The 16,175-nt window shown below is 38.3% G+C and overlaps 1 protein-coding gene across 2 annotated transcripts in view; it reads right to left on the bottom strand.

Moving 5' to 3' along the window:
* Window positions 1–16,175, bottom strand: part of UBA3 (ubiquitin-like modifier activating enzyme 3) — a 40,418-nt gene that overhangs the window by 8,449 nt on the left and 15,794 nt on the right. For both annotated transcript variants that reach the window (XM_006865633.1, XM_006865634.1), the window contains 7 exons: window positions 12,711–12,793; window positions 9,084–9,164; window positions 7,104–7,147; window positions 6,790–6,854; window positions 6,370–6,525; window positions 5,636–5,738; window positions 5,373–5,486 (listed from right to left, as the gene is read on the bottom strand). In XM_006865633.1, coding sequence (XP_006865695.1) covers window positions 5,373–5,486; window positions 5,636–5,738; window positions 6,370–6,525; window positions 6,790–6,854; window positions 7,104–7,147; window positions 9,084–9,164; window positions 12,711–12,793 — 646 coding nt within the window. The remainder of the gene's footprint in view (window positions 1–5,372; window positions 5,487–5,635; window positions 5,739–6,369; window positions 6,526–6,789; window positions 6,855–7,103; window positions 7,148–9,083; window positions 9,165–12,710; window positions 12,794–16,175) is intronic.

Genomic DNA, 16,175 nt, shown 5'->3' with positions numbered 1-16,175 from the left:
CCAGTGCTTATCCAACAGCGCCATATTAGGACTGCACAATGATGTGCTTGTGCTTTATTGACTATGCAAAGGCTTCTGACTGTGTGGGTCATGACAAGCTATGGTAACACTGCAAAGAGTGGGAACTACAGAACACTTAACTGTGCTAATGAGGAAACCACACATAGAACAAGAGGCATCCATTAGACTAAAACAAGGTGGCACCTCCCACCCCCATGTAAAACAACTTGTATTGTGACGTTACTTGTTTTTGTTTAAACATACAGAAACAAAGGGTTAAAATATGTTAATATCACTTTGTTCCATAGTGTTGTTCTTTTGCGGGGAGGGGCATACTAGTCAACAATTAATGGAATCACAACGCGGTTGGACCAGTAGTGTTTATGGCTTTAGAGACTGCTTGTCGTAGCTATACAGTATTTCCGTTTTAAATATGTTTTCCTTTTTCTTGAAACTGTTTATAAAGTTTTTTGCCCCCTTCCCTTAGCATATGCATCTTATATATTATGACTCATTTGTACAAGGTTTGTAAGTTTTTAAGTTTATATATAAAATGTGTATATATATATATTTTTGTTTCCCTTTTTTTTTTCTTTGCTGTATGAAACCCAGATGCCACGAAAAGGACATTCACAATTGCCATTAAAGGATCAGTAGCATTATCTAAAGTTGCTTTAAAAGCCATTATGTATAATAAGACTTCAAAATCAGTGAGGGAATTTTGGCGACGCTGTCTGAGAAACAGTGGGACTATTCCTGGGTCTCCCTTCGAACTGCACCATTTGGAAATAGACTGACCGTGTGCAAAATGTTATGTGCCAACTTTCTCAGTGATGATAGCTTTCTCCCTCTTTCTGATGCTGTAGTTTTATTCATGCTGTTTTGCTGTGATATTACGTAGGTAGATCTGCATGTAGTTTGAATGTCACCTATAACAAGATGTGCTTGGTAGCTGATGGCCCAGAAAGCATTTTAAATGAAGAGGTATAAACACTTCAGGGACAAAATTCTGTATATTATATTACTCTTAAAAGGGAAAACAAGCTGCTGCTTCTATGTACACTTACTACATACAAGTGAGTGGTGAACTTTAAATAAAAAACCAAAACCGTAGCCATGCCGATGCGGCAAAATGCTGTATAAAGCTGAAACCTGTTCATTCAGTGCCACTGTAGTTGACATGAAGTGACTGTAAAACTGTCTCTGATTTTTCTCTGGTTTATTAAGATGGTAACTATAACATTTTTGTGTGAATACTTTGAATGTTTCCTAATAGTCGTGACATTACTGTTCTGTTTTATGCTCTTATTCCAACTTTTTTTTTAATGGTTTGAAAACCATTTTTGCAATGAATAAACATTCACACTGTACAGTATCTGTAGAATGCCATTCTGGATTAATAAAAGCAAGTTAGTATGTGCAAAAAAATACAAAAAAACGAGGTGGTACTGAATGTTTTAAACTCAGGAAAGGTATGCTCCAGGGTTGTATTAACTCATCATACTTATTCAATCTGTATGCTAAGCAAATAATCAGAGGCTGGATTGTATGAAGAACACAGCATCAGTACTGAAGGAAGACTCATTAACAACCTGTGATATGGACATGACATAATCTTTCTGGAGGAGATGGACTTAAGTACTTACTGATGAAGATCAAAGTCTCCAGCATTCAGTATGGATTGCACGTCAATGTAAATAAAACGATAATCCTCACAACTGGCCAATAATACCATGATACATGGGAAAAAGATTGAAATAGTAGGAGAATTCATTTTACTTGGGCCCACTATCAACACTTATGGAAGCAGCAGTCCAGAAATCAAACGACATCTTGTATTAGGAAAGTCTGATGCACAAGATCTTTTCAAAGTATTATACTGCAAAGATGTAGTCTGAGTACTGAGGTATGCCTAGCCTACCATGGCCTTTTCAGTTTTCTAATATGAATCCTTAGAAACTCTATACTGGGTTGCAATGAGGAGGAAGTGACTCAACAGGGTTTAACAACAACAAATATAAATCCTAACATAGCAATCTTGTCTCTCATACTTCAGACATATCGTCAAGAGGGACCAGTTGCTGGAGAAGGATCTCATGTTTGGTTAGGTGGAGGGTCAGAGAAAAAGAGGAAGACCCCCAGTGAGATGGATTGGCCAAGGGCAGCACCGTTAGACTCAAGCGCGGCAACAGTAGTGAGGATGGCCCAGGATCGGGCAGTGTTTCCTTCTGCTGTGCATAAGGTCGCTATGGGTCGGTACTGCCTCGGTGGCACCAACAACAACACAGCACTGTAAGGTAAGCAATGGACTACAAATCACAAGATTGATGGCTCAAACCCACTAGTTACTCCTCGTAAACCCTATACAGGGTCACTGAGAGTCGAACCAACTCAATGAAACACACAAGAACAACAACATGTATGTGAAAGCTGGATAATAAATAAGACTCGATACATTTGAATTCTGGTCGGTGAAGAATACTGAAAGTACCATGGACTGTCAAAAGAACAAACAAATCTGTTTCGGGCCAAGTGCAGTCAGAACGCTCCTTGAAAGTGAGAGTGGTAAGGCTTTTGAGACCTTGCCTTATATATGTTGGACATGTGGTCAGTAGGGACCAGGTCCTGGAAAGGGACACCATGGTTCAGTGAAAAAGAGGAAGATCCCGAACCAGCAGGAATGACCCAGGGGCTGCAATACTGGGCTCAATGGAGACATTCATGAAGGCAGCACAGGGCTAAGCAGGCTTTTGCTCATTGTGCATACGGTCGCTAGGAGGTGGAATCAACTTGCCAGCACCTAACAACAACAGTGAATGGATTTTAGATCGGAAAACCAGGAAAATTGTTTAAGCGGTTACCTGAGGGATAAGGAGACAGCCTTCGGGAAATAAGAGGAAAGAGAATCCTAGACATAGCTAAAGCTGTAAAGTGAGAATTAGCTTGGTGTCTCCAATGAACGCAAGTCAGCGTGGAGGAGTATGGGGGATCAGCAAGGAGTGTGAACATATGTAGATTTCATGTGACATCAATAAAACATCAGAAAATAGAAGACTCACAAAGGAGGTTTAAAAAGAAAGCAGTTCGTCACTGATAAGGGGAAGTGAGGGAAAAACACCAATGAAGCTACAAGCTAAGCCCTACAACGTTCAACAGAGTCCTGTGAACCCGGGTGGAGACCTGGTCGGCCAGATGTGTGGCAAGACCTGGGTACTCTTGGGCCTAGAGACAGTGGCATAGCCACAGAGGACTAGAGTGGAGAGTGAAGCATCCAGCTGATAAGAAGAGAGGGCATATGCATAAGAATACCCACACTTGCAGATAATACCCACTTGACCTGGCTTCAATGAATGGATGATCAGAGCTCAACTAGAAGAAAAAAGAAGAGAAAAAATAGAGTACTCTGATACAAATTGATGAACTTGACCTACACCTATGGATGCAGTAGTTCAAAAGAGGGAACAAATCTTTACAGCAAGGCTCATCATTCCCAACCCCTCCATGCACAGAGTAGACAGGGATGGGCAGCTTGGACATTGGATAGCCAAAATGGAGGCGGGGGGAGGAGGCTTCAAAGACAAGAAATGACTAGCTTACAAGCTTTTAAGAGGGAATCTAGATCCAGAGGGCATGGGGAAGGTAGAATCTCCACTGAGTAGTATCCAATCTGTCTAGGCGGAGCTGATGAAAGGAAATGTGGATAGGTCTCTTGTGATACAATAGTGAATAATTGTTATCAAGACTGATTGTGAGAGTTGGAAATGTAAAGGTAGATGTTTTGCAGTAAGGAGGGGAGTGATTAACTTTGCAGTCTAGGAGCAGAGGTCCCTGGAACCATTAAGGGAGAAGAGTGGAGCGCGGGACCCTACCCAAAGAAACAGTGATGGCAGAAATGGAGGCACAGATGATGACGTGGAGAGATGGAGTGGCTGTGGACTTTAGATCCAGAGAGGGAGAAGGGCTGTGTGCTAATTACCGAGGGTCAGGCTTTCAGGGTATATACCCTGTGGTTGGTTGATGATGCATGAAGGGGATTGTAATAACCATGACAATGAAACAATATACGATAGGATCAATGTAAAGCTAATGCTCTCCCATGTAAGGTATCACATAATTCACAATAAAACATTTAAAAAAAGGCCCTTTTTTTTCTGGAGAACTTGGTGATGAAATTGGACACAAATCTAGAAAGGATGAACTGCAGCTATTTGGAGTAGGAAGCAGTGGTCACAACTAAGACGGGACATTATTATGACGATTCCCTGAGACATGGGGAACAACACGAGTGAGGTACGCACACCAAAAGGTAGTCAACCAAATGTGATCCAAAGGGCAGGATTGAGCTAAGGACAAAATTCCGAAGGGTGAGGAGAGGAGGACCGGAAACAAGAAAAGCAGGGAGGAAGTGGGATAAGTGATGTTGTATTGAGGGAAGTGCAGCCAGCGACATGAAGTCTCGACACTGACAGTCTGCTCGGCAAGCCTTCACTCAAGTCAGAATAAAAAGTCTAAAAAGAGAAAAAGAATGAATTTGTAAGCACCTATCAAATCTGCCATGGAGAGATCCGGCTTAGCAAATGCTTATGTGGAGAAAACTTCTGGTTAATTCAAAGAATCAAACATGTTATCACCGATGTACGCAACAGGCCCCACTCTTAAGACTGTATCAACAATCAGAAATCTATTGTTTAGATTTAAGAGCAACCCTAAAATGCTGCATTACAATTAATATAGCTAAGAGTAACAGGAATACCAAAAATTACGCTGAATAATGGTTAGAGCAAAACGTCAGGATAGGGGATTGAAACCAAGCAATGTGACCAAGGATTCAAGGAACTAAGACACGTTTACTGTCCTCAATTTGTTCAGATCTATTACTTGAACAGAGAATTACATGTTAGATGATACCCGGTGACAATGTTGTTGTTAAGTGCTGTTGAGTCGGTTCCAACCCATAGCGACCCTGTATATGGTTTCCGAGGAGCAGCTGGTGAGCTTGAACCGCTAACCTTGCAATTCAAATGGCTTTGCAGTCTGGCACATTAACCCATAGCGCCACACCAGGGCTCAAACTGAATTAAGGATGGAAATCTCTGCTCAGTATGTACAATCATCTGTCAGTCTGTCCAAATGTTAAATAGACTGCCTTAAGAAGTGACAAAATTTCTCTTCAGTAAAAGATACACTATATGGATTCTGAATTTGGCTCCCTTTACTTTGTAGCAGCTATAAACTATATTTATTTTACTGTTACTGAACCTCAACTGCATGGTACTACCTAAAGTCACCTGTCATTTCGCCCACAATCTTCCCCAACCCTTTAAAAAACTATTAATTCAGAGATGTTAATTCATGATAATTTACTCCCTTACCTTGAGTGAGTCGATATGTGACACCCCTAATGTCATACTGCGATGCTCTCTCTAGGGATTTCTGGAAAATCCACTGAATATGGTCAGGATCATCTCCATCTAATGGAATTCCTTCTGTTTAAAAAAAAGAAAGGAAGAAAGAAACAGAGGAGGGAGATGGAAATATAATAATCAAGTAATTTATGTAATATAATTAACCAAATGAACAGTATTAACAAATAAATCGGTTATGTAACTCTAGATTATTAAATTAGGTTTATTACCTCCAAAAGGCTGCTCCTTGGGCCACTGCAAAACTCTTACATACTCAATACAATGTTCTGGTAGCCTGGGCATAGACGCGATGGTACACATGGGAAAATTAACCTAAAACCACAGTTTGCCTGTTTTAGTAATTTTCAGTGATAAGTTATTTTAAAATGCAACTTCTATTTATTACCTAGTTTGTATCAGCTTCTTGTAATTCAGCTTAACCTTCCGTTTATAGAAGCCTTTTATACTATATGAGATACTTCTACATCTGTACATAAAGGGGACCTTTAATACATAGACCATGAAGAGAAAACTGCTCAACAGATTCTTAAATATGCACATGTTGCTATGTTTACCTAACTCTGGATCTGAAGGGATAAATACAAAATTTAAAAAAATTTAGAGTTAAATCAATTCCAAGTAAATACTCCTAAAAATTGTTTATAACTCATAATTCCAAATATCCTTTAAGTAACTCTAGATTAAACACCCCATCTTCAGAAAGGTCAATGCCTTACCTGGCATCTTAACTTCTCTGAAACAATACAGAAGGAAAGCAAAGAAGGTAGATTATAGCTCTATTTCAAAACGGCTTTATAATCCCCTTTGACCCTACTCCACAAATAAAAAAATAAAAAATGAATTACAAAATCAAAATAGTATTAGAATTACATTTAGTTCCTATTTTTTCACGAATAGTGCAGAATTGCGTATTTTATCTTCTTTCAGGCCCTTCTGTGATTACCTGAGGAGGATAGAGCTCCAGTGTGCACTCAATACAAGCAGTCATCCCAGGTAGAATGACCCTGGCGTTTCCTTTAAAACCTTCGGTTCCCCCATCTATCAAAGGGACAATGGAGCTTGGATCTAACACACCATCTTCATAATTGAGAAGAGATATCTAGGAAAACGAGACAGAGGGTTTAAAAGGGGAAGATAAGATTCCAAAGCAGCAAACCCAGAGTAATTCCCCAAGGAGAGCTTGCCTTAGTACTACTCCATCACTGTCGGTGGGTTAGGGTTTTAACAATTTATAGCCTCAACTGAAAACCAACAAATTCAAAATGAAGTAAACTCTGGTGTTTACAAGACATGGTATGTGATTATAACTTTCAGTGTGTCAAGAACGTCAGAAGGTCACAGCAATGGGAAAGTCTGTATTTACCAGCATTCCATTTATCCATCTTCTGGCAACAATAGAGTCCAGTCCACATACAATAATATGAAATTCTATGGGAAAAAAAGAATACAGTGTAAAGAAAAATTGCAGATGTATAAATTAACTCACACTTTCCAAGGGTTGGGAAGAAAAAATGTTATTATAATACACACAACATACAGATTTCCTAATCCTTGAAAGCACAGAAAATCTAGTTAACTGAAGAAATAACCCTGAAATAGTTAACAACCTTTGGGGGAAATGATAACTGAATTATTAGGAAGAATTCAGTGCGAATTAATTTCTAATGGACAACTTACGTCGATAGAAAGTGTCGTTAAAATCCTGAATTTTGTTGAAATGTCTGAATGCAAGTAAAGGAACTAAGCCATTGAAGTTTTGATTTTCTGAAACAAATTTAACAATTCTATACAGAAGAAACTATAAATGCACATTCAAAACAAGAAATGTCCTGAGTATTCAAAGCAATGAAATTCAAGGTATCTGACAAAATGAACACAACCTTATTTCCTACAACCTTATTTTCTAAAACTCTCCTAAGACTCCCTTCCCATGTTATTATTTAAGTCTGTTAGGAGATATACTCTATAATTTGCTTTAACTATTTTTATATACTCACTAAGACCTGCAATCATTAATAGTAAGCAAATACGCAATAAAAACTTAATGAAGTAAATAAACACATTATAGTGTCTGCTGTTGTTGTTCATAAGTGCCATCGAATCGGTTCCGAATCCTAGTGACTCTGGATAGCAGGAGTAGGGTTGAACTGCCAAACTTGCGGTTAGCACTCCAGTGCTTATGCTTGCCAGGTTATAGGTCCTGAAAGTTGCTGCTATAAGTTTTGTAATTTAACATTTTAGATTTAAATCTATGGTTAATTTTGACTTCATTTAGTATAAAGTGTATGTCAGGTCAAAGTTCATTTTTGTTCTTCTGGGTATCTGATTGCTCTAACAACTTTTGATATTAACTGGCCAAACTCGTGTTGGGTCTATCTGTCCTGTGTCCTATTAATCTGCATCCATCCCTCTGCTAATACCATACACTCTTGGTTACTATTGTTGTTAAATGCCATTAAGTTGGTTCCAATTCATTGCTCCCCTGCACACAGTTTCCTAGGCTGTAAATCTTTATCATCTTTCTCTCCTTGATCACTATAAATATATAGTAAGTTTTAAAATTTGGTAGACTAAGTCCTACTTTGGTCTTCTTTTTCACAACTGCTCTCAGTAGTCCTCTGCCTTTCCATATAAATTTCAGAATCTTGTCCATCTCACAAAAAAATTGTGTTGGGATTTTGACAGCAATGGTGTTAAACTTAGATAGCAATTAAGAAGTGACATCTTCACGTTAAATCTTTCTAATCCATGAACATGAACTATCTCTTCATTGATTTAAATATTCTTTCTTTCCACAGTATTTTATAGCTTTTGACATACAACTCTTGTACATATTTTGTTAGATTTATATCAATGATTTCTTTCTTTTTAGTGATTGTAAATGACATTGTATTTTTCTAATTTTAATTTTGGTTCCCACCAAGTTCATTGATTCTGTTGTTAAGTGCCATCGAGTCGGTTCCAACTTGTAACGACCCCGTATATAGGGTTTCTGAGGAGTGGCTGGTGAGCTTGAACCCCTGATCTTGTGGTTCACACCGACCAGGCAGCCCAGCACATTAACCCACAGCGCCACACCAGGACTTCATAGTACACAGAATTACGAGTGTTGCTGTCTTTCATCCTACAGCTTGCAGAACTCACCCAGTAGTCCTAGGCATTTCTTTGCAGATTCTTTGAAATTTTTTATATAGAAATCCCACCTCCTTGATTTCTTTAAAATATCCAAACTTTGCTAGAACTAAATATGTGAGAACACTTTTTTAAAGCTTATTTCTTACAGAAAGAAACAAAATTTACTCTTACATTTCATTTGAATAATGACACACTGGCTGTCTATCTAGTCTGTCTGCTACTGTAAGGGAACACGAATATCATTTGGCCTAAGCTAGGAACTTACAGTTTAATAGAGAAAATATGCAATTGATACTAAAATTAAAAGCAATAACTCAGAATAAAAGTGGACAATGGCATAGGCTACAGAGGCTAAATTTTTTATCAGGGCAAAAAAAAAAAGTTAACATAAAGAAAGGATTGCTAAGCTATAAACCAAAATGGTATCAGCAGTTATCTCAGTCGTGGGCTTACTGTTACATCTATTTTGCCAAAAAATAACAAGCTTTTAGATACCAAGCAATTTTTCAGTTCAAAGGATACGGAACTACATTGCAATTCGGAATTCTGTCATTTAGAAATTCTGCAGCAACTTCAGCCTTAGGTCTTCCAACATCTTTCGGCCTACAGGAAGAATTACATTTGAATTATCATCCATATTATAGCTCTAGATGATCTACATAATTCACTTTCCAACATAAAAACCAACCCACAGTGAGTTTATTCACAGGACGTTTAGAAAGAATACTTTTACCTCAGTGTTTTTATACCTGAGAGACAGCATCGGACTGTTATAACATAATTTTACAATTGTCAAACTACTAGGCTGTTGTAACATGCGTTTACATTTCTTTTAGCTGTTAAGTTTCATATTCCCCGAAAAGAAAGGAATCACCTTATCCACCCACTCACCACTGCTCGGGAACCTAGGCAAGCCGACCACGTTTCACCCCACCCCCCACCCCCCATTACCCACTTTACAGGATAAAAGCACCTAGGCTGGATGGGAAGAGTGCCTTTGACTCAGGTCAGGGGCCCCTCCCAGGTTTATCCAATAACCTGATCTTGTTCTATCTCTCTCTCTCTGCCTCCTTCTTTAATGACTATTTTAGCTTTTACTCTGACAATACCAGTAAGTGAATTTTAATAATTATTCAGCCAACCTGAATATTAACATTTGTTGATGATCCAAATCAACTATCAACATGATAAAGTCTAATCAAATATTTTTAAAATAAAAATATGAATAGTGCTTTTTCCTTTTTTCCCCTGGTGGTTGTTGGTGGTAGTGTGTCATGGAGTGGGTTCTGACTCATAGTGACTCTATACAGGGTTTCCAAGGCTGTAAATCTTTATGGGAGCAGAAAGCCTCACCTTTCTCCCGTGGAGCAGCTGGTAGTTTCAAGCTGCTGACCGTGAGATTAGCAGCCTGATTCGTAATCACGACGCTACCAGAGCTCCTTTCCCTAATAAAGAAGAATGATAGTATGTCTCCTGGCCACTTCCCAGTGACGTATTCCAAAGTAAAAAATGACCCTAACTCATCGTAAAGACCTTCTGGAAATGTGACACAGAACACACACACCTTGCCTGTCATTCTCAATGAACTTCAGCACATCAATGTGCTATATGCAGATTGTGACAGAAATAAATTGGTAAAGCTCATTTTAGGGATACAAGAATCTTCATTTACTCCCCTTCTTCCAGGATGTGCTCATTAAGTAGTAAATTTTGTGTCCCTGATAAAGTCCTAACACCTATGCTTTTCAAGAAAGAACATTTCCGAAGACATTACAGAAAGTCGCAAATATGCCAGTTTTCCAAAAAGCCATAAACATAAAGCATCAAACAGTCATTTCTAGATAATAAGCACAGATAGCACTGCCTTCTCCCAATCTTGGTACAAAGTTTCTTTTCTTCCCCAATATTTTCCTCATTGGCAACACAGAAATAATAAAGCACTCTCTTATATTATCCATAGCAAATGGGTCATTACTACTTCTTGCTACACATTTGTCTTATTGACATCTCTAGCACCTCCACTGGGACTATGAACACCTGGGAGAAAAACAACGCATTCTTCCGGTCTTTGTGTTCCTTCATGTGTAAACACTTCAAAGTAAAGGGAAATATCAAACAGGCTTGTTAGAAATTTTTACTTTATTTAGAACTACAACTTCAAAGAAAAATTCTAGCTCGTTAATTCTGCTTTTCTCCAATAAAGCAATGTTATCTTCTGATTGAAACTTCTGACGGAGTTTTATTCTGACTTTGTCTTATCATACAATAGAAAAGGTCCCGCTTTAAGTCAGGGAATTGTATTTCTAACATTCTTTGGACATAAGAGAGCTCTAAAGACATGAAAAGACAATGAATAAACTATTTCCAATATTCTTTTAGTTTAGATTTTATGTGCTTTTATAGCAGCCCTTAATCATGGTTTCTCTGACTTCTTTAGCTAATTGATATTCCAGTATTAGGGGATAAAGAGACTGATACACCAAAAACCACCATCTGAATAAAACGGCCTTTCTCACACATCATCCTGTGGTACACCTGACCAAATTACTTACTCTTATCATCAAGATTCCTGGTGTGGCGCTGCAGGATAATGTGCTGCAATGCAAGGTTGGTTTGAAGAGCAAGTTCGGCGGTTCAAGTTCACCTGCCATTCCTTGGAAACCCTGTAGAGGGTTGCTATGAGTCCGAACCAACTCGATGGCACTTAATAACAACGTAATCAAGAAAGTACTCTTAAGGCTGTTCTGAAGATTAAATGGAGTAATATGTGTAAAGATCTAAAAAAAAATGCCTGATAAATGATAAGGACTCAATAAATGTTATCAATTATTACAGTCATCACAAACTCAGCTCAGTTCCAGAGCATGGCCTATTAACACTAACTAAGTAATTCAGCAGTGTCATTTATGGAGTATTCATGCACTACCACTTGCAGGCTAGAGAGGGCCCACAAACTTTTCTATATAAATGGAAAACTGCAGCCTTAAAGAAAAATAAACTTGAATTCATAGTGTACTTATAATTCTTCATTAACATGCTCTAACCCACTCTTCAGTCTTTTTAATACCTTCCACAAAGATAAAAGGAGATGCTTTCTCTACTCAAAATTTTAAAGCTATCTTCTTTTTCTACTAGTCCAATTTTATCCTGCAAAGCGAGGCCAATTAACTTTTGTCAGCACCCTAGTCATTTTTGCTGTTCTTAGCCATCCTATATAGGGTTTCCAAGGAGCAGCTGGTAGGTTTGAAGAACCGACCTTGCAGTTATCAGTCCTGTGTGAATCCTACAGTGCCAAACCGGAACTCTCGCCTAATCATGAGAGAGGGGAAAGAAGTCCATCTCTCTCCGTATCAATATTCTATAACATACCCTTATCTAAGCCACTTAAAACCCTAAATGCTATGTACTAAAAATTCCCTAGGAAGTCTTTCCTCAGATCCACATTTATGATTTATTTCCAGTTTTCAAGTTATTTCTACCATACCAAAATTGTCTTTGGGTCGTATGTTTTTCCTTCTTAACTCTCCATTTTCATCCTCCTATAAAACATCCAAATTCTTTCACAACTTTGTTGCCCCAAAGTCACCATCCAGTTTTTGGCTCACAAGTCCTTACGCTAAGATGTGTCCCTGGGGCCTAATCTTTCAGCAAATGTTCTCTTATGGAATCAACAAGAGCTCACATGACTTCTTCAGCCCATAGTTACCCTGAGAATATTCCAAATTCACATAAAACTTCAGCGATATCTTTAAAAAAAAACAAAAAAATATAAATTTGCTTAAAAACTACTTTCATTGTTGTTGTTATGTGCCGTGGAGTCGGTTCTGACTCACAGCGAGCCTGTACAGGGTTTCCGAGGCTGTAACCACTGTGCCCAATTCGTAACCACTACGTTACCAGAGTTCCTTTGTTGTTGTCGTTAAGTGCTGTTGAGTCGGTTCTGACCCATAACCACCCTGTATAGCTACTTGGAGCGCCTAAAATTTTCCTGAAGTTTTAATCTAAAATAGTAAAGGGAATGCTTTTTTTTTTTCTTTCAATAAAATCAGTATTATATTCTTAGTGATAAAAAACAAAATTGATTAAACTGCAATGTATTTAAATTCAACTAGAAATCAGAATTGTAAAAGTTAAGGAATTACCACTTACCTAAATAAAAACTGCCTGTTTAGATTGGAAACATCTATAATGTCCATGTCTATGACATGCATCTGTCTAAAACCAGACAACGCCTGTGGGAATAAAAACAACCCAATTCAACAGGGACTTCCTTACATTTGAATACTTCAGATTTGTTCTCAATCTACAGTGCTAAAACTACAACTTCTCAGTAACAAAATCTGCATAATCTTAATTCAATGGTGTAAAAATAATCTTGCAAGGTGTATAAAATGCAGGTCAAAGGGTAAAAAAAAAGTACAATTATTCAGTTTTAACCAGTGTAAAACCAAAAATCAACTCAAAATTACTATAAAGTTGCTTTACAATTCCATAAGTACATTTGTAAAGTTAGTTGTTTTACTCATGATAGTTACTTTCATTTTACTAGTCTTACTCATTAATTGTACTTGGTAGTTTGTTTTTTTCAGAATATTGTTACAAATTCCTACAAGCTTTACCTTAATTTATGCAGCATTGTTATATAAGTTAAAAATAGTAACTATTATGAGATACATACTACACCTTACTTTATCAACTATCTCCTTATCTGACATTTCTTATTTACATTATTAAAAAATGTCTGACTATTCTGCACGTTAATGATGTGTATCTGGAAGTAATGAATGCCAAGTGTAACAAACATCAAGGATGACAAGAGGAATGACAACAGCGACGGCGAAGGTATTTTTGTCAAATTTGCTGATCCATGATTATCAGTGATTTGGCAGTTTTGTAATAATGTAACTTGGCAATTACATAACGATATAGTCATCCTCCACTTTGTGATCTAATGTGATCATTCTCCATTTTCATTTAGCGTCTTGATCTTTAAAACCTAGTCATGTAGATAAGTGAGTGGGGTGTGTTTATATACACAGACACACATAGGTGCACTGTACAGAAAAAGTACTAACTGTTGGGTTTCAATAATGCCAAGCATTCTAACAGTATGACATTTACCACTCAGACAGAAGCAATTTAACAATCTAGACTCAAAAATAAGTCTGACACTGGCTACCCAAAATGGGGGTGGGGAGGGCCTACAAAGGCAAGAAGTGACTGGCTTACAAGCTTTCAAGAGGGAGCCTAGAACCAGAGGGTGTGGGGGAAGGCAGAATCTCCACTGAGTGGTTTCCAATCTGTTGGGACAGGGCTAATGAAAGGAGATGGGGGATAAGACACTTGTGGTACAATAGTGAATAACTGCTATCAGGACTGACTATGAGGGTCAGAAATGTACAGGTAGATGTTTTGTAACAAAAGGAGGGGAGTGATTGATTTTGCAGCCTAGGAGCAGACGTCCCTGGGACCATCAAGGGAGAAGAGAGGAGTGTGGGACCCTATCCAGAGAAACAGTGACACCAGAGATGGTGGTAGAGACAATGACTTGGAGAGATGGAGCAGCTGGGGACTCTGTACTCAGGGAGGGAGAGGGGCTGTGTGCTGACAGTCGGGGGGGTGGGCAGGCTTGCAGGGTGTACCCTGTGGTTATTTGATGATGTATGGCAGTGATTGTAATCATTACAATGAAACGAAATACAATAGGATGAATGCTAAACTGGTGTTTTCCCATGTAAACTATCACATAGTGCACAATAAAAGCTTAAAAAAAAAGTCTGAATAATTAATTGTGGTTTTCTATCTTTGGTCAAGTTAGTTAATTCAGTGGTCAAATTAAATCACTTATCAATAATCTCCCATTTTTCTGCCCCCATTATAGCGAGACTCCCTTGAGTTTACTCCAAACTTTCACCTTGCCGCTCCATTAAAACTATTCATTCCAAGGTCATCAGCGGCCTTAGCTTTGCTACAACAGTCTACCTGATTTCATCCTTGTGAGGTAATTGGCAGGTAGCTCATTTCCTCCTCCTGAAAACAGTTACTTTGCTTGATTATCACACTTATTTTTATTGGTTTCTAATTCACTACACTCAGTTTTCCTACTTTACTGGTCAAAAGTTAAAGTGCCCTGTGCAACTTTGGTTCTCTACCTTGTTTTTCTACACTTAGGACATCTTGGTGATCTCAGACAATGCTAAAGCATCATCATCTTCCCTCCCCATAACACCTGTTCTTTTACAACAGTCCTCATTTCTAGGGGTAACTCCCTCCTACCAACTGTTGAGGGCAAAAACCTTGCAGTTTCATCCTTGATTTCTCTAGTTCTCTTTTATCTCACAGCCAATCCATTAGCAAATCCTGTTGACTGCATCTTCAAAATAGATCCATAATCTGCCCACTTCTGAAGACTTCCAATCCTACCATCCTGTTCCCAGTAACTATCATCTCTTGCTTGAAGGACTGCAACAGCTTTCTCTACTTCCTCCTCTCTGATCTTCCCTTAGTTCATTTTCAATACATCAGCCACAATGGTACAGGTTAAAAGTCAGATCATGGCACTTGTCTGCTTAAATCCTTCCTAAGACTTCCTGACTCAGTTATTATTTGTTGTTGTTGTTATGTGCCATGGAGTCGGTTCTGACTCATAGTGACCCTGTACAGGGTTTCCGAGGCTGTAAATCACTATAGGAGCAGAACGGCTCATCTTTCTCCCACGGAACAGCTGGTAGTTTCGAACTGCTGACCCTGAGGGTCGCAGCCCGATTTGTAACCACTACACTACCAGACCTCTATGTTATTATAGCGGCCTCCAAAGCCTTTTGTGGCTACTGCTACTCACCCCACCCCCAGTCTCCCATTATTTCTTTGATAGCCTTGGCAAAAAGGGTCCTCTCACTCCTGTCTGCTCCTCTCACTACACTGCTCTGGCCTCCCAGCTTCTATACCTGTTATTCCCTTTACATAAATTGTTCTTGGTCCACATAGCTGTGGGAGTCACTTTGCCTTTCTGTAAATCCTTTCCTGACCCACCAGGATAGCTATCTTCCATCCCTCCTTTCCCCACAGCATTATTAGTACCATCTAACTCTACATTTACCATGTCTCTTTCCTTCCACTAAAATATAAGCTCCACAAGCAGACATCTATCTCTATTGTTTAACGCTGTATCTTTAGCATCTAAGAGGGTCTGGTATATCGGAGGAGGAAGAGAGAAGCTCGAGAAATATTTGTTCAATCAGTATTTATATTATATTCCTTTTTTATTTAAAAAAAAAGAATGAGCTTTGGGGGCTTATAATCAATAAACCAACCTATGTATACTTCTGGAGAACAAAGTAAAATGCAGTAAGTAACAAACCCATAGGTTCCTTTTTTTTTTGTAAGAGATTATTATAAACCAAAAGCCCTTAGTTTCCTCCAATAAGATTATATATTATAAAGTAATAAATAAATACACAGCCACTCCTAAAATTGCTTGATGTCTAGTTCTCAGATATTACTGGCAATAATTTTTTATATATCACATTTACAAATAATTACTTCAAAGTGGAGAGGTTCCACATCAGTCATGTACGCATACACAGAACCTATCAAGAATATCACATTTACAAA

Source organism: Chrysochloris asiatica, unplaced genomic scaffold (genome assembly GCF_000296735.1).
Source record: "Chrysochloris asiatica unplaced genomic scaffold, ChrAsi1.0 scaffold00080, whole genome shotgun sequence".
NCBI classification, from domain to species: domain Eukaryota; kingdom Metazoa; phylum Chordata; class Mammalia; order Afrosoricida; family Chrysochloridae; genus Chrysochloris; species Chrysochloris asiatica.
The sequence above is the reverse complement of the archived record's forward strand: the minus strand, read 5'-3'. Positions and strand labels throughout refer to the sequence as shown.